We start from the raw sequence: 20,654 nt of genomic DNA, 5'->3' as shown, positions 1-20,654 counted from the left end.
AACTTCTATCAGGTCTCCCCTCAGCCTCCGACGCTCCAGAGAAAACAACCCAGGTGTGTCCAACCTCTCCTTACAGCTAATATGATGAATCCAGGGTACCGTCAACTCAATTAGTGGATGCTGCGTTCAGACCACAGCATGGGAGGTGAATGCTCCCTGGAGTTAAACATCATCAATGTCCTGTCCCTATTCCTTCCTTTTTACAATATTTTTTTTGATTCCACATAGAGAATACAGAGTACATGAATCAGTAAAAAGGTAAAATAGTACTAAATACGTTGTCCTAAATCATATTTGAAATCACAATACCCCATATTGGTAATTAAAAATGATAATTAATAACCATTAAATTGGAATAATTTTATTATTAAAAAAATCTAAACCCACTACCAGGACTGTTTGGTTAAAAAAAAAGAAACCCTTAACACGTAATAATATCAGCCAATATCTACTTCAACCACCAAATCAAAGGTTTTGAAAGTAGTTCAAAAAAGGTCCCCACAATGTTTGGAAGTCTAAGTTAGATTCAGAATTTGAACAATGGATCTTCTCTAAATTTAGGTATGACATAACATCCCATGGTCATTGGACACGAGTAGGGGGAGTAACTTCCTTCCATTTAAGCAACACAGCCCTCCTGTCTATAAGAGAAATAAAGGCCAATAAATGTAGATCAGAAATCTCCAAAGTTAAATCTTTTTCTCCAACAATGCCAAATAATGCACCCAAAGGATTCGGCTTAAAATTTATTTTAAAAAGCACGGAAAAAGTTTGAAATACCTCTGTCCAGTATTTTTTAAGACTCGGACATGTCCAAAACATGTGGATTAGAGAAGCCTCTCCGTTGTTGCATTTATTACAACAGGAAGATATATCTGAATAAAAACGAGATAGCTTGTCCCTATTCCACAGTGAATCCGATAAAAGTAGGAAGACTCGGACATCCTCTCCCTCACCCTCAATGTCAGCACAATGAAGAAGCAGGTCATTGACTTCAGGAAGCGGGGCGGAGCACACGCTCCTGTCTCTATCAGTGCTGAGGTGGAGATGGTTGACAGCTTCAAGTTCCTAGGTGTAAATATCACCGACAACCTCTGGTCCAGCCATGTGAACGCTACGGCCAAGAAAGCGTCTCTACTTCCTCAGAAGGCTAAGGAAATTCGGCACGTTCCTGATGAATCTTCCCAGTTTTTACAGATGCACCATAGAGAGCATCCTATCCAGATGCCTCACGGCTTGGTACGGCAAGAAGGATCCTGACCCGAAACGTTGACTGCCTGCTTTTCCCCACGGATGCTGCCTGGCCTGCTGAGTTCCTCCAGCATCATTGTGCTTTTCATCTTGGTACGGCAACTGCTCTGCCCGAGACCGCAAGAAGCTGCAGTGAGTTGTGAACACAGGCCAGCGCATCACGCAAACCAACCTCCCCTCCACTGACTCTGTCTACACTTCCTGCTGTCTTGGGAAAGGACCCCCTCCCACCCTGGACATTCTCTCTTCTCCCCCCTCCCATCAGGTAGAAGATACAAAAGCCTGAGAACATGTACCACCAGACTTGAGGACAACTTCTATCCTGCTGTTATCAGACTCTTGAACTCTCAGTCCCACAATCTACCTTGCTGTGGCCCTTGCACTTTATTTATCTGCCTGCACTGCACTTTCTCTGTAACTAGAACACTATATTCTGCATTCTGATTTCCATTTTACTACCTCGATGGGCTTACGTACGGAATGATCTGTCTGCTGGACGGCACACAGACAAAAGCTTTTCACTGTATCCCGGCACAGGTGACAATATCAGAGCAGTTGCCACTCGGGACATTGTGGGTTGCTGAGAGGCACGGTCGCGCTGCAGTGCAATCTCGCAAACCCGCTCCCTCCCACCAGGCATGTAAGAGAACGGAACAGGCCGCCGTGTGCCCCTCTGTCGCACGCGCCCGGCCGCCTCAGAAATACACCTACCCCTCCGCTGGGCCTGAACGCTGCAACTCCTGGTGGAATGTTGCGCTCGTCCCAGGGACCGCCAAGAATGGGGGGGGGGGGGGGGGGGGGGGAATAAACATCGTCAAACACACACAGCAGACATCCGTATACACACAGACACACAGACAGACATACACACAGACAGACACATGCACACACAAACACTCAGGCACATACAGACACGCACACACGGGTGGGAGTTGTTGGGGAAGTGTTGGGGGCTGAGTGATGACCCGTGTTGTCCTCTTAGCTCTATTGTTGGGTTGGGGGAGGGAGTAACTTTGCCCCTCTGCCCCCACACAGGGTACGGTGTATTTTAATTGGCTGCCTCCTGTTAAGCACAGTTTACACGTAGCTCTGGGTGTCCCGAACAAGAATGCAGGAGGGGGCTCAGTGAGCCAGGTGTCGCTCACACACAGTAGAGGCCATGGGTGCCTATTCTTCATGGGGCAGGGGGCGGGCAGCTCGTAATGTGCCCACATCCTGCCTGGTTCCTATTTGGGCCCTGGCATCTGACTATCTTTGGTGGTGAGGGTTTCTCCTGTGTGCTCAGATCCCGCCACTAGGAGGCAGGCACGCTCCATGCAAGAGACAGAACCACATCAAGGCAGGACGTGCTCCCAGTGACAGATGTTTCTTGTCTGTCCTGTAAAAGAGCAGAGATTTCTTTCCTTGCACACCTCTTCATCAAGAGCACACAGTGGCACAGCGGGTGGAGCCAGTGCCTCACAGCTCCAGTGACACAGGTTCAATCCCCACCTCTGCCGCTGCGTGTGCATGTGCGTGTGTGTGTGTGTGTGTGTGGGGGGTTTGCATGTTCTCCCTGTGACCCTGTAGGTTTCCCCTTGGGTGCTCCGGTTCCCTCCCACATCCCAACGATGTGCGGGAGGTGTAAGTTGGCCTGCTAGTGTGTGGGGGAGGGGTAGAATCTGTGGGGGGGGGAGTTGATGGGAATGTGGGGAGAATAAAATGAGATCGGTGTAAATGGTTGATGGTCGGCATGGACTCTGTGGGCCGAAGGGCCTGTTCCCATGCTGTATCTCTCTATGACTCTCTACGGAGGGTGGCAGGTGAATTGGGAGGAGGGTTGGTGGGAATATGGGGAGAACGGATTACTAGGAAATAAATGAGGGAAATAGGCTTGTGCTGAGAGCTGGCATAGACACAATGGGCCAAATATCCTCCTCCTCTATGTAAGAAGATATGAGAAATACTGTATGTTATTGCTCCCTCGACCACCTATTCCTTCTAAAGAGAGGATCCCCCAGCTCCCCCCCAGTGCCCCACCCCACCCCAGCCAGTACAGAGAACCTGCCAACCCAGGCACGGGACGGTAGTGGAGCAGTTAGCGTAACACTTTACAGCGCCAGTGACCCGGGTTCAATTCCGGCCGCTGTCTGTAAGGAGTTTGTACATTCTCCCTGTGTCTGCGTGGGTTTCCTCCGCGTGCTCCGGTTTCCTCCCACATTCCAAAGACGTACGGGTTAGGAAGTTGCAGGCGTGCGATGTTGGCGCCGGAAGCGTGGCGACACTTGCGGGCTGCCCCCAGAACACTCGATGCAAAAGATGCGTTTCACTATGTGTTTCGATTTACATGTGATTAATAAAGATATCTTAACCCAACCCATTGACTCCCAGTCAAAGCGTTCCCATGGAAGGGGTCCAGTCATCTGACTGTGCTGGAGCTGCAGTACGTTATTGTAGGAGGGTACTCCGCCCATCAAGTCTGTGCCAGCTCTCTGAGTGCCCCCCGGCTCCTCGTGTTACCCTCCCACGGCTCTCCCCCCCTCCCCCAGCACTCTCCCCTGTTGAATCTGCTCTCACCATCTTCCCAGACAGTGCAACCCAGATCTCAGCACAAACACCAGCACCGACCGGATGGGCTGAATGGCCTGTTTCAGTGCGGAATGATTTGATGGAGGTCTGGCCCACGTGTCTCCGTCAGTACTGAGGAGGAGGCCAGGAGAGGTGGGGTGGAAGGGTGAAGGGGGCCAGAGGTTGAGAAAGGTGTGGGGAATGGAGATGGATGGGGGGGGGGGGGGTGGGGTTGAGGAGGAGGAGCAAGAGGGTGGAGTGGGGAGGAAGTTGAGGAGAAGGTGGGATGCGGGGAGGAGGGAATAGTGCAGGGGAAGTGGAGGAGAGGAGGAAGGCGATGGGGAGGAGGAGAAGGCCTTGGGCGAGGAATTTGTGCAGGGGAGAAGGGCAGAGAGGGGGAGGAAGAGATGAAAGGAGCCTTGGGGACGGGAGGACAGTTGAGGGTGATGTTGGGTTGGTTGGGTGAGAGGGGGTGTCGGGCACTGTTGTCACCACTTCTGGTTCTTGTTCCCTCCCTCTGAACACTGTCTTCTTCCCAAGGGCACAGGTTTAAGGTGAGAGGGGAAAGATTTAAAAGGGACTTGAGGGGCAACTCTGCGCAGAGGGCGGTGGGTATATGGAAAACTTGTCTTGCATACCAATCGTACAGTTACATTGGGTTGGTACAGAGTGCGTTGATGTAGTACAGGTAAAAGCAATAACAGTACAGAGTAAAGTGTCACAGCTACAGAGGAAGTGCAGTGCAATAAGGTGCAAGGTCATGATAAGGTAGATCGTGAGGTCAGAGTCCATCTCACTGTGATAAGACTATTGAACGGTTCCCTTATACAATGAGATGGACTCTGACCTCACGATCTACCTTGTTGTGACCTCGCACCTTATTGCACTGCACTTTCTCTGTAGCTGTGACACTTTACTCTGTGCTGTTATTTTTACCTGTACTACATCAATGCACTCTGTACTAACTCAATGTAACTGCACTGTGTGATGAATTGACCTGTACGATCAGTATGCAAGACAAGTTTTTCACTGTACCTCAGTACAAGTGGCAATAATAAACCAATACCAATACGGAAGTGGTTGAGGCTTGGTACAATAACGACATTCAAAAGCCATTTGGACAGCTACATGGACAGGAAAGGTTTAGAGGGACATGGGCCAAACACAGGCAAATGGGACTCACTTAGAGGACAGCATGGACGAGTTGGGCCGAAGGGCCTGTGTCTGTGCTGTATTACCCTAACTTTGACCCCTCTCCCTCCAGTGACTACGCGGCCGTGGTGTTCTTTGCCAACAATCGCTTCGAGACAGGCAAGAAGAAGCTCCAGTACCTGACCTTTGAGGACTTTGCCTGCTGCGCTGAGCAGCTGATACAGAACTGGACCCTGGGAGCCGTGGGTGAGTGAGGGCTTCTGTGGCCCCAGGGGGGCCTGCTGTGAAATGTGGCTGCAGTTTGTTGGGAGCTGCACCTGTACAGTCATGGAGACTGACCAACAGTTTCCCATCCACACTCTAAAGGTACCATCGTTCATTTCTTCTGCAACCTCCCAGGCCTAGAGTCATCGAGAGATAACAGCACAGATGTGCTGATGAGGCTCTATGGGGCACTGGTGAGACCTCGTTTGGAGTACTGTGCACAGTTTTGGGCCCCTTAGGAAGGATGTGCTGATGTTGGAGAGGGTTCAGGGAAGATTTATGAGGATGATTCCCGGAATGAAAGGGCTTACTTACCATGAGCGATTGTTGGCTCTTGGACTGTACTCACTGGAGTACAGAAGAACGAGAGGGGACCTCAGAGAAACATTTCGAATGTTGAAAGGACTGGACAGAGTAGATGTGGCTAAGCTGTTTCTCTTGGTGGGTGAGTACAGGACTAGAGGGCACAGTCTTAGAATTAGAGGGCACCCATTTAGAACGGAAATGAGGAGAAATTTCTTTAGCCAGAGGGTCGTGGACTTATGGAATTTGTTGCCACGTACAACTGTGGAGGCCCGATCATTGGGGCTGTTTAAGGAGAAGATTGATAGGTATCTAATTAGTCAAGGTATGAAGGGATATGGGAAAAGGCCAGGAATTGGGGCTAGATGGGAGAATAGTTTAGCTCACGGTGAGGGAGCGAAGCAGGCTCGATGGGCCGAATGGCCTACTTCTGCTCCTTTGTCTTGTGAGAAACGGGCCCTTTTAAGTCGAGCTTCGTTGTCATGCGCACAAGTGCGGTGAGGTACAGGTACAGTGAAGAACTTGCAGCAGCATCACGGGCACGTGGGTTCAGACAACAACACAGAACATAAATTATACAAGACAGTGAAGAAAAACACTGTAGAACAAGACATTTAGTGCAAAGAAGCCCAATCAGAGACAAGTCCACGGCAGTGCAAGAGGCAGTCCGTAGTGTCCCATTGCTGAGGTGGGGTTAGGGTTGTACAGGTTGGTTCAGGAAGCGAATGGAAAGTAGCTGTTCCTGAACCTGGTGGTGTGGGACTTCAGGCTTCTGTACCTCCTGCCCGATGGGAGCAGCGAGGAGAGGGTGTGACCCGGATGGTGGGGACCCTTGATGATAGATGTCGTTTTCTTGAGGTCACTGAGTCCACCGTGGTCATTAGCCATCCATTTACACAAACCCGTTTTACTCTCCTCACAGTCCCGTCGTCATCCCCCAGATTTTACCTGTCATCAACACGCGAGGGGCAATTTACAGTAGCCAGTTCCCCTGACTCTTTGAGATGTGGGAGGAAACCCACATGATCACAGGGAGAGCATGCAAACCCCACACACAGAAGGCACTGGAGGTCGGGATCGAACCTGGGACTCTGGAGCTGTGAGCTCTGCAATCTCAGCCACCGAGACGGACAAGGGCAGCAGGCCCAGGGGAACACCACCACCTGCGGGTTCCCCTTCAAGCCCCACACCATCTTGACTTGGAAATATATTGCTGTTCCTTCACCTGGAACTCCCTCCTTCACCAGAGGACTACAGTAGTTCAAGGAGAGGATTTGCCCCCACTTTCTCAAGGGGTATTTAAGGATAGAGGTGTACAAAATATTAAGAGGAATAGACAGAGTGGACAGCCAGCACCTCTTTCCCAGGGCACCAGTGCACAATACAAGAGGGCATGGCTTTAAAATAATGGATGGGAAGTTTAAGGGAGATATCAGAGGGAGGGCTTTTACCCAGAGAGTGGTTGGGGCATGGAATGCGCTGCCTGGTGCAGTGGTGGAGGCTGATACGTTGGTCAAGTTCAAGAGATTGTTAGATAAGCATATGGAGGAATTTAAAATAGAGGGATCTGTGGGAGGAAGGGGTTAGATAGTCTTAGGCGAGGTTTAAAGGTCGGCACAACATTGTGGGCCGAAGGGCCTGTATTGTGCTGTACTGTTCTGTGGTTCTACGACAGGCAATAAATGCTGGTCTTGCCAGATCCCCAGATAGAGTCCATATAATGCACAACAACCCCCAGATTATATTTCTTAAATCCCATAGTTTTAAAATGTTTTGTAGTCCACTTTCCAATTGGAGGCTTTGATTCCCAGACCCAAGCTCACCAAGATGAAGAGAGGTGTGTGTCTCATCATCCATCGGGACCCAGACTTCTGTCATTAATGCTATTGGTGAGAGAACGTTGTGGGGAGTTCCCTGGCTCTTCCAACACTGGCTGTAGGAGGGCGAGTGGAGGGAGAGTGTGGTTAGAATCCTACAGCACAGAAACAGGCCCTTCGGCCCACCTTGTCCATTCTGACCCACCTACACTAATCCCATTTACTTGCACTCTTGGTCCACAGCCTTCTATGCCTTGGCAATTGATGTGGGGGAAGAGATGTTGGTCACCCATTTGTAGTTATTTGTATTTTAATCACTGGTTTAGCCAATATTTTGAAGGAGTTCGAGCCATAAAGACACAGCAAGGGAATAGGCCCTTCGGCCCATTGAGTCCAAGCTAACCATCGAGGATCTATTTTTCACCAGTCCTACACGATCCCATTTTATTCCCTCCATATTCCCATTAACACTCCCCCACTGAGATTCTACTGCATCCCACTTTCTCCTCTCCAACGCTCCCCCCTCCTCCATTCCTGGACACTCAACCTCCTCCCCAACCCTGCACCTCCTCTCCCTTTTCCTCCTCCCCACTCCATCCCCTGCCCCACCCCATCGCACCCCCTACCCCTAGTTCCCCACACCCTCCTCTAGCTCCTCAGACCCCACCACCCATAGCCTCCTCCTCCTGGGGCCAGTACTAATCCCCTCAACCGGCTCACTTTGCTGTTTGTGGGGGCTTCCTCCGTACTAATCAGCTGCTGTGTTGCACAGCAGGGGCCACATTTCGGAGTTACTTGATGCAGATGAGGAGGCCCAAGCCTCTTCCTAAAAAATTATTATAAAGATTCAGATAGGTAGTAAAAGAAGTTCCCTCCCCCCCCCCGCGCTCTCTCTCCCCCCCCGCGCTCTCTCTCCCCCCCCGCGCTCTCTCTCCCCCCCGCGCTCTCTCTCCCCCCCGCGCTCTCTCTCCCCCCCGCGCTCTCTCTCCCCCCCGCGCTCTCTCTCCCCCCTGCGCTCTCTCTCCCCCCCGCGCTCTCTCCCCTCCCGCGCTCTCTCCCCCCCGCGATCTCTCCCTCCCCCTCCCCCTCTGCCCTCCCCCCTCCCCCTTCCCCGTTCCCCCCTTCCCCCCTTCCCCCCTCCCCCTTCCCCCGTTCCCCCCTTCCCCTCTTCCCTCTCCCCTCCCACTCCTCCTTCTCCCTCTCCCCTCCTGATCCCTCCTCCTCCTTACATACTACTCAAAAATATTAGTGTTCCATCATTGTCAAACTTTGAAAACTGCATTTGGTGTGATTTGTTGCAATTAATATTTTTTAATTGTTCAATATAATTGTAATTTCAAAGGCGTTGTAATGTTAAAAACATTTATACAGAACACAGCCAAAGATGATCACTCTTTTTAATACAGATTTCACTTTACTACACTCTCTAACTTTCACATTTCCCCTTCTGCCTTTTGCAAGGAACGTGCTGATTCACTTACTGATCGAGCAGACAATGTCCTGGACTATAGATCCACAGTTATGATTTTGACTCCCAACCCAGCAGCTAGGGATTTAAATTTGTGATTAAATAACTCTGGAATTTAAAAAGTGACTGCAGCCTTGGATCCACAGCTCTGTTGTAAACTGGTGACGTCCAAGAAGAAATTGATTGCCCATATCTCGTCTGGCCTATATGTGTCTCCAGACCTGTTGACAGCTCTTCCATTCAGGGGCAATTAGAGTTGGACACTAAACATATACATAGAGCACAGAAAAGTACAGTTCAGGAACAGGCCCTTCGGCCCATCATGTCTGGGCCGAACACAATGACAAATTAAATCCCTTCTGCCTGCACAGGATCCATATCCCTCCATTCCCCACATATTTATGGGTCTGTCTAACAGCCTCTGAAACACCACTGTCGTATCTGCTACCACCCCTGCCTTTGCAAGGAACGTGCTGCTTCATTTACTGGTCAAGCAGAGTCCTGCCCTATATATCCACAGTTATAAATTTGACTCCCACATTCCAGGCACCCACCACTCTCTGTTTTTTAAAAAAAATCTTGCCCCGCACATCTCCTTTAAACTTACCCCCCTCACCTTAAATGCATGTCCTCTAATATTTGACATTCCTACCCTGGGACAAAGATTTTGACCGTCCACCCTACGCCTTTCATAATTTTATAAACTTCTCTCCTCAGCCTCCATTGCTACAGAGAAAAGAACCCAAGTTTGTCCAACCTTGCCTGATAGTTCCTACCCTCTAATCCAGGCAGCGTCCTGGTGAACCTCTCCAAGGCCTCCACATCCTTCCTGTAATGGGGGCGACCCGAACTGCACACCATAAATGTGAATGTGAATAACTAGCAATGTGAATAACTGAAAATATCTAAAACGTGTTAATGCAATTATATGTGAATTTCTTTAGCACTGGAAATGTTAGAAAGCTCTTGCTCAGGCTTCAGACTCACGAAGGGTTGGAGGGTGTGTGCTGGGGTGGGGGGGGGGCTGTTGGTGAGGAGTGGTCAGTCAGTCCAGCGGCAGGCACTGTGTGATTGTCCTCTACTGCAGACTCCAATGTTGATGACATGGATGTGGACCTGGACAGAGAATTCCTGCAGGACCTCAAGGATCTGAAAGTGCTCATCACCGACAAGGACTTGTTGGACCAGCACAAAAGGTACAGGGGTTGTTCGGAGATGTACTCGGTCCCTCTACCCTGTCCCATCACACATTCCTGGGGTCAGACGCAGAGTGAAGCTCTCTCTGTCCCATCGCACACTCCTGGGGTCAGACACAGGGTGAAGCTCCCTTCGCACCATCCCATCACACACTCCCGGGGTCAGACGCAGAATGAAGCTCCCTCCGCACCGTTATATCACACACTCTCGGGGTCAGACACAGAATGAAGCTCCCTCTACACTGTCCCATCACACACTCCTGGGGTCAGACACAGAATGAAGCTCCCTCTACACTGTCCCATCACATACTCCTGGGGTCAGACACAGCGTGAAGATCCTTCTACACTGTCCCGTCACACACTCCCAGGGCACGGGTCAGACACAGTGAAGCTCCCTCTACACTAACCCAGTTGTTGAGGTGCGGAAGCAGCTGTGGAAGTCTGCCTCCCTCCTTTTCAGCTGTTCAAGCATTGAATTGTGAAGGATTCCGATGATCGATTTCTTTCTGTGGTTTCCCTCAGCTTGGTCTGCACTGCTCTGAGGGGCAAGGTCAGCATCTTTAATGAAATGGAAGCAAACTTCAAGGTAAAGCACAAGTATTTAATGTGTCAGAGACTTGGCAGTTGTGCAGTGCTTTAGGCAATGCTTCCTCACAGTTGGCAGTAAGTCTTTGCAAGGAATGCGAGGGAACATTGACTAACGTACTGCCCAGAGAGGGTAGAGTCCTTCCTGAACACCTCTGCTGTGACTCCCTCTGCAGAACCTCTCCCGGGCTCTCATCAACATTGCTGCCAAGCTCATTCACACCAAGGACGTGCGAGATCTCTTCATTGACCTGGTGGAGAAGGTGAGTCCACGACGGTAGTTCTCACGGAGCTGAGGGGATCTCTGGAATTCCGTACCCTCGGGAGTTGCAGAGGCTGGATCATTAGTACTCAAAATGGAGGTAGATAACTTCCTGAAAGATCAGGGTGTTGAGGGTTTAAGGAGAACTGGTGCACAGGAGGAGTTGAGGCCTAGGGCAGATCAGCCATGATCATGTTGGAAGGTGGCACAGGCTTGAGGGGCCGAATGGCCTTTTCCTGCCCCTATTAAAGAGTCACAGCACGAAGCAGGCCCTTCGGCCCAACTCGTCTATGCCGCCCTGAGCTAGTCTCATTTCCCTGCCTTTGGCCCATATCCCTCTAACCCTTTCCTGTCAATGTACCTGTCCAAATGCCTTTTAAATTGATATTGGTTTATTATTGTCACTTGTACCGGGGTACAGTGAAAATCTCGTCTTGCATACCGACCGTACAGGTCAATTCATTACACAGTGCATAGAGGTAGTACAGGGTAAAACAATAACAGAATACAGAGTAAAGTGTCACAGCTACAGGAAAGTGCATTGCAGGTAGACAATAAGGTGCAAAGTCATAACAAGGTAGATTGTGAGGTCAAGAGTCCATCTCATCGTAGAAGTGAACCGTTCGATAGTCTTATCACCGTGGGATAGAAGCTGTCCTTGAGCCTGGTGGTGCGTGTCCTCAGGCTCCTACCTGATGGGAAAGGGGAGAAGAGAGAATGACCCGGGTGGGTGGGGTCTTTGATTATGCTGGCTGCTACACCACAGCAGCGAGAGGTATAGACAGAGTCCATGGAGGGGAGGCTGATTTCCGTGACGCGCTGGGCTGTGTCCACAACTCTGCAGTTTCTTGCAGTCCTGGGCAGAGCAGTTGCCGTACCAATCCATGATGCATCCAGATAGGATGCTTTTTATGGTGCATGGATAAAAGTTGGTGAGTGTCAAAGGGGATGTGACAAATTTCTTTAGCCTCCTGAGGAAGTAGAGGTGCTGGTGAGCTTTCTTGGCCATGGTGTCTACGTGGTTGGACCAGGACAGTCTGTTGGTGATGTTCACTCCCAGGAACTTGAAGCTCTCAACCCTCTCGACCTCAGCACCATTGATGTAGACAGGTGCATGTACACCGCCCCCTTTCCTGAAGTCAATGACCAGCTCTTCTGTTTTGCTAACATTGAGGGAAAGGTTGTTGTCATGACACCATGTCACTAAGCTCTCCATCTCCTTCCTGTACTCCGACTCATCGTTGTTTGAGATGCGACCGACAACGGTGGTGTCATCTGCAATCTTGTAGGTGGAGTTAGAGCAGAATCTGGCCACAGTCATGAGTGTATAGGGAGTGCAGTAGAGGGCTGAGGACGCAGCCTTGTGGGGCACCAGTGTTGAGAATAATCATGCTGGAGGTGTTGCTGCCTATCCTCACTGACTGAGGTAAATATTGTAATTGTGCCCGCCTCTGCCACTTCCTCTGCTTCCATGTATCCGCCACCCTCTGTGTGAAACCGTTCACCCTTGGGTCCCTTTTAAATCTTTCCCCTCTCACACTAACCCTCTGCCCTCTAGTTTTGGACTCCCCTACCCTGGGGAAAAGACTGTGTGCCATTCACCTTACAAGACCATCAAATATAGGAGCAGAATTAGGCCATTTGGCCCGTGTGATTAATAATAAACCAATTACATAAATCCTACCTCAATCCCATTTCATTCTCCCCACACTCCCATCAACTCCCCCCCAGATTCTACCCCTCACTGACACATGGGAGAATTTGCAGCCAATTAACCCACCGACCAGCACATCTTTGGGATGTGGGAGGGAACTGGAGCACCCTGGGGAAACACACTGTCACACACACTCACTGACACTGACAGACACACACACACTCTGACACAGACACACTGTCACACACAGACACTCACGCACATACAGACACTGTCGCACACACACACACAGACACACACACAGATACACAGACACAGACGCACACTCACTCACACAGTCACACGCAGTCACACACACAGTCATACACACGCACGCAGTCACACGCAGTCACACACACACATGCAGTCACGCACAGACACACATGCAGTCACACACACACACACACACACACACACACACACACACACACACACACACACACACACACACACACACACACACACACACACACACACCCCCAGAGGTCCCGAGGTCAGGATTGAACCAGGGTCCCTCCAGCTGTGAGGCATCAGCTCTACCCACTGCGCCACTGTTTTTGCTCCTTAAAACATTTCAACCCAGACTTTAGAGCCAGCAAGTGCAGTTACTGCTGTACAACATAGTCCATTTACTTCCATTCCATTCTCCAGTAAACACCTTCTGAATTTTTGTAAAGTTTACAAAGGGGAAGCAAATTGATGCAAACCATTGCATTGTTAATGTTTTGCTGTGTGCAGTTCAGTTGCACGCAGGTGCTGATGTCTGTAGGTGCACTGCAGGAACTGCACTCCGAGTGAACGTTGGGGAGTGAGAAACCAGACGGTGTATCTTGAATGAATCTGTGTGATCCACACAGTGCTGTGGCCCAGGGACAGCAGCTCACAGTGCAACACAGCAGCTGGGGAATTTAAATTCGGCTAATTAAATAAATCTGGAATAAAAAGCTGGTCTTAATAACGGTGACCGGGGAGTTACCTGTCTGGTTCACAAGTGTCCTACAGGGATGGACATCTGCCCTCCTTTCCCCAGTCTGCAGCGTACGTGAGCATCAGCACCAGGGTTGGCACGTACCTGCCCCCTGGGTGGGCCCAATGTAATTGGTTTATTATTGTGGCAAGCACCGAGATACCTGTGAAAATTTCTGCGTGCCATCCAGACAGATCATTCCGTACATAAGTATATCCAGGCAGTACAAAAGGAAAACAATGCAGAATATTGGAATTAGTTTATTATCATCACTTGTATCGAGGTAGAGCGAAAAACCTCTCTTGAAAAACACAGCCCGTACCCTCTGCCTTCAAGTAAGTAGGTGGGTGAGGGAAGGTTGCCCCAGGGTCCTCAGTTCCCTCCCATGTGCCAGAGCCGAGCTCGGCTGCAGGTACCCCTGGCTCAGTGAAGGACCCCTCAGATTCGGATTAGTTTATTGTCATATACACCGGTGTGCAATGAAATTCCTTGCTGGCGTGAAGCTCACAGAGTAAGCAGTGTACATGGTGATAATAAATACAGTAACTCCGGCAGTGAGTGCAAAATGACAGAATACAGTGTTACAAGGAAAGTGCAGCGCAGGCAGACAAGTAAAATGCAAGGGCCACAAGGAGGTAGATTGGGAGATCAAGAGTTCATCTTTAGCGTTCAAGAATACAGCAAGGTAGGAGCTGCTTTTGGGCTTTTGTATCTTCTGCCCAATGGAAGGGGGGAGAAGAGAGAATGTCCGGGGTGGGTGGGGGTCTTTGATTACGTCGGCTGCTTTCCCTGAGGCAGCGGGAAGTGTAGGCAGAGTCAGTGCGTGGGGAGGCTGGTGTGCGTGGTATACTGGTTGGCGGGGGTATCTCTAGGGTGGAGGTGACCAAGGGCTGCAGGTGACGGCATCTAACGGGAAAGGAAGGCAGAGCAAGTGTGGGAGGTGGGGCGGGCAGATGGGAACAGTGGGCGGGGAGGGGACCCAGCGGGAGTGGCGTGTGGGATGACGGGCAGATGGAGTGAGTGGAGGAGGGGAAAGGGGGTGGGGGGGTGTAGGAGGAACGGGGTGGATCAGGACGAGAGAGAAAAGGGACAGAGCGGAGAGCAGGTTAACAGAAGTCAGAGGTTTCAATGTTCAAGCCATGGGGTTGTAGACCACCCAGGCAGAATACGAGGTGCTGTTCCTCTGGTCTGCCTTCACCCTGGCAGTGGACGAGACTGAGGACAGGCATGTCGGTGCGCGGACAGGGGAGGGGAATTAAAATGTCTGAGCAACCACAGTGGACAGAGTGCAGGGTTCCCGGCGGAGCGGTCGCCTGGTGGTTTGGGCTTCACTGACTGACTGACTCTCTGTCTCTGTCTCTGTCACTCTGTCTGTCTGTCTGTCTCTCTCTCTCTCTCTCTCTCTCTCTGTCTCACTCTCTCTGTGTCTCTCTCTCTCTCTCACTCTCTCTGTCTCTATCTCTCTCTCTCTCACTCTCCCTTCGATTGGTGCAGTTCATCGAGCCTTGCAAGTCGGATCGCTGGAGCAGCAACGACGTCTGCATTTTCCTGGCACAGTACACCAACACAGCCCGCGCCCTCGACGCCTTCAAGTAAGTAGGTGGGCGAGGGAGGGTTGCCCGAGGGGAAGCAGCCCCAGGGCCCTCGGTTCCCTCCCGTGCGCCAGAGCCGGGCTCGGTCCTAGGCTGCAGGTACCCCTGGCTCAGTGAAGGACCCCTCAGATCCAGAGTTGTTTCTCGTCCATATACATCATGGTACAACGAAATTCCTGGCTCACGTGAAGCTCACAGTATCAGTAATAACAAATACAGCAACGAGCACAAACCAACAGAATGGTGCAGAGAACTGAAGTAGGGCAAGAAGAAATGCTATAGTGACAATAACGGGTAGAATTGAGGATTTGAAATGCAGCACGTAACAAGGGGAAGGGGATGTAACGGAGGGGACTGGTTCAGAAACCTGACAGCAGTGGGGAAGAAGCTGTTCTTGAGTCTGGTCCATAAACTTCATTCCCAACCTTTGCCTCGCTCCTCAAACTCTTCTTTTAACCTAGTCCCATCAATGCATGAGAGAGTTTGAGTTACGATCGCCCCTTTGCTGACCCCGAGCTGTCCCAGAGCCCTAGAACCTGTTAAAATGTAGTAACAGTTGTAAGGTAGGCGGCAATTCACTGGTGTGTTTAAATATTCATTACAAAGTAAAACTTAATATACAGGTCGCAGGGAGGATATTCCCAGTGGATAGAGCATCCAGAGCCAGGGGTGGCACTCTTGAGATTCGGGATAACCATAAAACCATAGAACCATACAGCACAAAACAGGCCCTTCGGCCCACCATGTTGTGCCGTCCATCAAACCACCCTCACACTACCTAACCCCTTCCTCCCGCATATCCCCCCCATCCCACACTCCTCCATATGCCTATCCAACAAGCTCTTGAACCTGTCCAATGTATCTGCCTCCACCACCACCCCAGGCAGTGCATTCCATGCACCAACTACTCTCTGGGTGAAAAACCTCCTCCTGACATCTCCCCTGAACCTCCCACCTTAAAGCCATGTCCTCTCGTCTTGAGCATTGGTGCCCTGGGAAGGAGGCGCTGACTGTCTATATCTATTCCTCTCAATATTTTATATACCTCTATCATGTCTCCTCTCATCCTCCTCCTTTCCAGTGAATAAAGCCCTAGCACCTTAAGCCTCTCCTCATATTCAATACACTCTAATCCAGGCAGCATCCTGGTAAATCTCCTCTGCACCCTCTCCAACGCCTCCACATCCTTCCTATAATGAGGCGACCAGAACTGAGCACAGTACTCTAAGTGTGGCCTAACTAGAGTTTTGTAAAGCTGCATCATCACCTCGCGGCTCTTAAACTCAATCCCGCGATTTATGAAAGCCAACATCCCATTGGCCTTCTTAACTTCTCTTTCCACCTGTGAGGCAACTTTCAATGAACTGTGAATATGAACCCCCAGATCCCTCTGCTCCTCCACACTGCCAAGTACCTTGCCATTCAGCCAGTACTCTGCCCTGGAGTTTGTCCTTCCAAAGTGTACCACCTCACACTTCTCCGGATTGAACTCCATCTGCCACTTGTCAGCCCAGCTCTGCATCCTATCAATATCCCTCTGTAAGCTCCGACAGCCCTCCACACTATCCACAACACTGCCGATCTTAGTGTCATTCGCAAACTTACTAACCCAGCCCTCCACCCCCTCATCTGAGTCATCTATAAATATCACAAAAAGTAGAGGTCTCAGAACCAATCCCTGCGGGACACCACTAGTCACTGCCTTCCAATCCGAGGGCACTCCTTCCACCACAACCCTCTGCTTTCTACATTTAGAACTGAAAATGTGCAGAAATTTCTTCACCGAGCATGTGGAATCTTTCCTACACAAGGCAGTGGAGGCCAAGTCATTAGATTTATTCAAGAAGGAGGTAGATCTACTTCTTAATGCCCAAGGGGATGCAGAGGTGGATGATTGAGTTGAAAGGTAGAGCAGATCTGAGGGGTTGAATAGCCTCCTGTTTTTTTTTATATCCCTTGCTATGTTTTTTTAAAGAAGTTATATTTTGGACAGTAGAATTTTCAGTTACTGAAATAATGACTGGTTCACAACTTCCACTGCATCCCACAGTGCCATTGTGTGACCGGAGTTTGGAACTGCAGATGGAACATGTATTTGGGGTGCCAGCTTGAGACATTACTACCGGGGTGGGGCAGGGGAGCAGATAAAATCAGCACAGGGGTCCTCCATTGTAATGTCTGGCTGGTTTTGTCTTATATTTATCCAGACACCAGGCTTTGTGGGAGCGATACATGGGCACCATAAAAAGTTGCATCATGAAGATGTATCACGACTGAGGATTGGCTCAGGTCTTGGCCCCGCACGGAGGGAGCTACAGAACTCAGACTGCTGTTCGCAGGGAGAGACCCACCAACTATCCGAATCAATCCTCTGCAGAAACTAGCAGGAATCTGCAAACCCGTGAGAGATTTTATGAGTGTGGCTTCTTAAAACTTTGGAATGATTTAAAGAGTGGATCCTGCCCTGGTGGACCCTGCTGTTTGTTATTTTAATGTGGAGGGAGCAAAGGGCCTCTCCTTCACGGTGTTTCCCTGGGGCTTGTCCAGGGGACTGTGTTATCCGGGGGACAGGATTTTCCGAGGGACTACCCACTTCAAAGGCAAACAGGCTGCCCGAATGTTCAATAAACAGGTTAAACCCTCTCACTGCCGTTGGGTCTGCAGGAGAGTTGAATGATTCTGCATGTCAGCTGTACTTCACCGGCTGCGGAGATGCGGGTGGAGGGCTGATGGAGGAATGTGTGTTAGTTTCTCTGTTCTCTGTCTTACATTCTCCTGCCCCCTCCTCTCACACTCTCGCTTTCTGACATCTGCCTCCCTCCTTTGGTTCCCTCCCTCCCTCTCTGCTTCTCTATCTACCTCTCGCGCACCCCCTCCTCTTCCCTCCCCCTCCCCTCTCATCCGTTCAAATCTCTCCTCCCTCCTCTAAACTCCTCCCCTCCTCCACCCCCTCCCCTCCTCTACTCCCCCTCCCCTCTACCCCATCTCCCTTCCTCTACCCCCTCCCTTCTACCCCCTCCCTTCTACCCCCACCCCTCTACCCCATCTCCCTTCCTCTACCCCCATCCCTCTACCCCCTCCCCTCTACCCCGTCTCCCGTCCTCTACCCCTCTACCCTCCCCTCCTCTACCCCCTCTCCCTTCCTTGACCCCTCTACCCCCACCCCTCTACCCTACCCCTCTACCCCTCTCCCCTCTACCCCTCTCGCCTCCTCTACCCCCTCTCTACCCCCCTCCCTCAACCCCTCTACCCCTCCATTCTCTATCCCCCTCCCCCTCTACCCGCTCCCCTCCCACCCCTCCTCTACCCCCTCTCCCTCTCCCTTCCTCTCCCTCACCCTCTACCCCTCCCCTCCCCTCTCCCTACCCCCTCCTCTACCCACACCCCCCTCTACCCACCTCTCCCTCTACCCCATCTACCCCCTCCTCCTCTACCCCCTCCCACCATGCACCTGTCCCCCTTCTCTTCCTACCCCTCAAATGCCCTCTACCCTCCCTCATCCTTCCCCCCTCCTCTCCCGACCTCCATCACCAATTCTCTCTCCCCCCACCTTAACCCATCCCCCCCTTCCCCCACCTTCGCACTCCACCTCACTAACCCGCCCCCCCCTCCCGCCTCCTCTCTCTCCACCCTTCCCTTCCTCCTCTGCCCTTCAGCCCATCATGTCTGTGCTGACTGGCAGGCACCCAGTTAGCAACTGTACGCTAACTCCTTCTCCCCTTCCTTCTCCCTCCCTTCCCTCCCTTCCCTCTCTCCCCTCTCCCCTCTCCCCTCTCCCCTCTCCCCCACAATGCTGTGGACAGCAAAGGATTAGTGGAAGATTGTTCGGCCCCGGATGGGGTAGGGATGGCAGACCTCCAGCCCCGGAGGTCCACAGCCGAGCCCCATGTTACGGGAGGGTTGCGTTCCGAGAAAACGGCCCCATCGCGATCCTCCATAATGCGAACCCGCGTCACCTGCGCGTGTGTCGGGATGCACACGCTGAAAGAGAATGAATTTTGTCTCCATTTATTTACCCTTTTCCCATAAATTTCCTAAGAGGGAATTTTTATTCTGCGTCCCAGATTTTCTGGTAGTGATCTGTGGATTCCGTAAGGGAGAACTTCCGTACCTGAAATGAGAGGGTCGTCTGTACACTGAAACATCATTTTTTGTTAAAAGTAATCCCAGTTTCCCGGTTAGACTGGGTTTTCCTCAGAATCCCTGGATTATTTAATTTCAGGAATTTAGATCCTCCAACAGCCACCCCAGGTTCCGTGGGTTACTTGACCAGTGACCCGACCCTGGCATTACCGGTGTCTCCTCTGGTGCAGACACGGGGTACTCATTGTTGCCCATGGGAGGTAGTTGTCCGCTGAAGGTGCCTGCCTCCCGGATCCGTCCAGGAATTGTGGATGGCAGCCCATAGGTGGCCACACTGATGATGGATGTGTCGGTCGACCAATGGGGAAGTAGAGTGCTCCAAGGGTTGGGAGAATTTGGTGATAAACCATCCCTGGTTACGTTTGTTTCTGAGGCTCCTTGGGGCACCAGGAGTGGCCACCAATTGATTCAGTGGCAGGTAGCACAGTGGCACAGCGGGTAGTGCTGCTGCCTCCCAGCTCCAGAGACGCCGGTTCGATCCCAACCTCCGGCGCTGTCTCTGTGTGTGTGTGTGTGTGTGTGTGTCTGTGTGTGGAGTTTGCACGTTCTCCCTGTGACCCCCCCGGGTGCTCCTGTTCCCTCCCACATCCCAACGACGTGCGGGCTCGGTGGGTTAGTTAGCCCCCAGTGTGTGGGTGAGGGGTAGGATCGGGGGGTGGGGGGGGGGGAATAAAATGGGACAAGTGTGGGATCAAGTACATCTCTGTGACGCCGTGAGGAGAGGCAGTCGGAAGGTTCAGAACAAAGCTGGGAAAAGCCAAAGGCTCTGGGAATCTGGGAATAAGCAAGGGCTGGATAACGGAGCTCGTCAGGGAGTGCCGGGAAGAGCTCGGGAATGGGGAGGTGGGATTAAGCCCGTGGATCTGTGGGCGGCACAGTGTCGCGGTTAGCAGAGCCACTTCCTCACAGCTCCAGAGACCCGAGTTCAATCCTGACCTCCGGCGCTGTCTGTGTGTGGAGTCTGCACGTTCTCCCGGTCATTGCGTGGGTTTCCCCCGGGCACTACAGTTTCCTCCACACATCCCAACGATTAGTTGGTCACTATAAATTGCCCCAGTGTAGACAGGTGTCAGGAGAATCAGGGGGGTCAGTCGAAGGCCATGTCAAAGAGAAATAGATAGAGAAACAGCACTATTGGAATTGCTCTGCTGCGAGCCAGAATGAACGCGATGGGCTGAACAGCCTCCTGCGTTGCAGTAGAAGAGAAATCTGCAGGGAAATGGAGCAGGCTTCCAATATCAGTACAAGGCCTGCTTCACCATTGGATTGATTTGGGTCCTTAAACCTACCTTCACTCCCACACTATCTGCACCTGACGCTGGCCCTCATCTTCAGGAGCTTAAACTCGAGCCTGACGCCAGAGGTTCACCAGGATTCTGCCGGGATTAGAGAGAACCGGGGTCTCTGAAGCTGG

At 51.4% G+C, this 20,654-nt stretch overlaps 1 protein-coding gene across 1 annotated transcript in view; it reads left to right on the top strand.

Annotated features, from left to right (window-relative positions):
* fibpa (fibroblast growth factor (acidic) intracellular binding protein a) overlaps positions 1 to 17,774 on the top strand; it is a 32,770-nt gene extending 14,996 nt beyond the window's left edge. The window contains exons 5-10 of the mRNA XM_052045285.1: positions 5,063 to 5,196; positions 9,890 to 9,998; positions 10,521 to 10,584; positions 10,760 to 10,846; positions 15,000 to 15,097; positions 17,305 to 17,774. Of these exons, the coding sequence (XP_051901245.1) occupies positions 5,063 to 5,196; positions 9,890 to 9,998; positions 10,521 to 10,584; positions 10,760 to 10,846; positions 15,000 to 15,097; positions 17,305 to 17,374 (562 nt within the window). The 3' untranslated portion in view covers positions 17,375 to 17,774. The remainder of the gene's footprint in view (positions 1 to 5,062; positions 5,197 to 9,889; positions 9,999 to 10,520; positions 10,585 to 10,759; positions 10,847 to 14,999; positions 15,098 to 17,304) is intronic.
* The last annotated feature ends 2,880 nt before the right edge of the window (positions 17,775 to 20,654 follow it).

Source organism: Pristis pectinata, chromosome 38 (genome assembly GCF_009764475.1).
Source record: "Pristis pectinata isolate sPriPec2 chromosome 38, sPriPec2.1.pri, whole genome shotgun sequence".
Lineage (NCBI taxonomy): Eukaryota > Metazoa > Chordata > Chondrichthyes > Rhinopristiformes > Pristidae > Pristis > Pristis pectinata.
The sequence above is the reverse complement of the archived record's forward strand: the minus strand, read 5'-3'. Positions and strand labels throughout refer to the sequence as shown.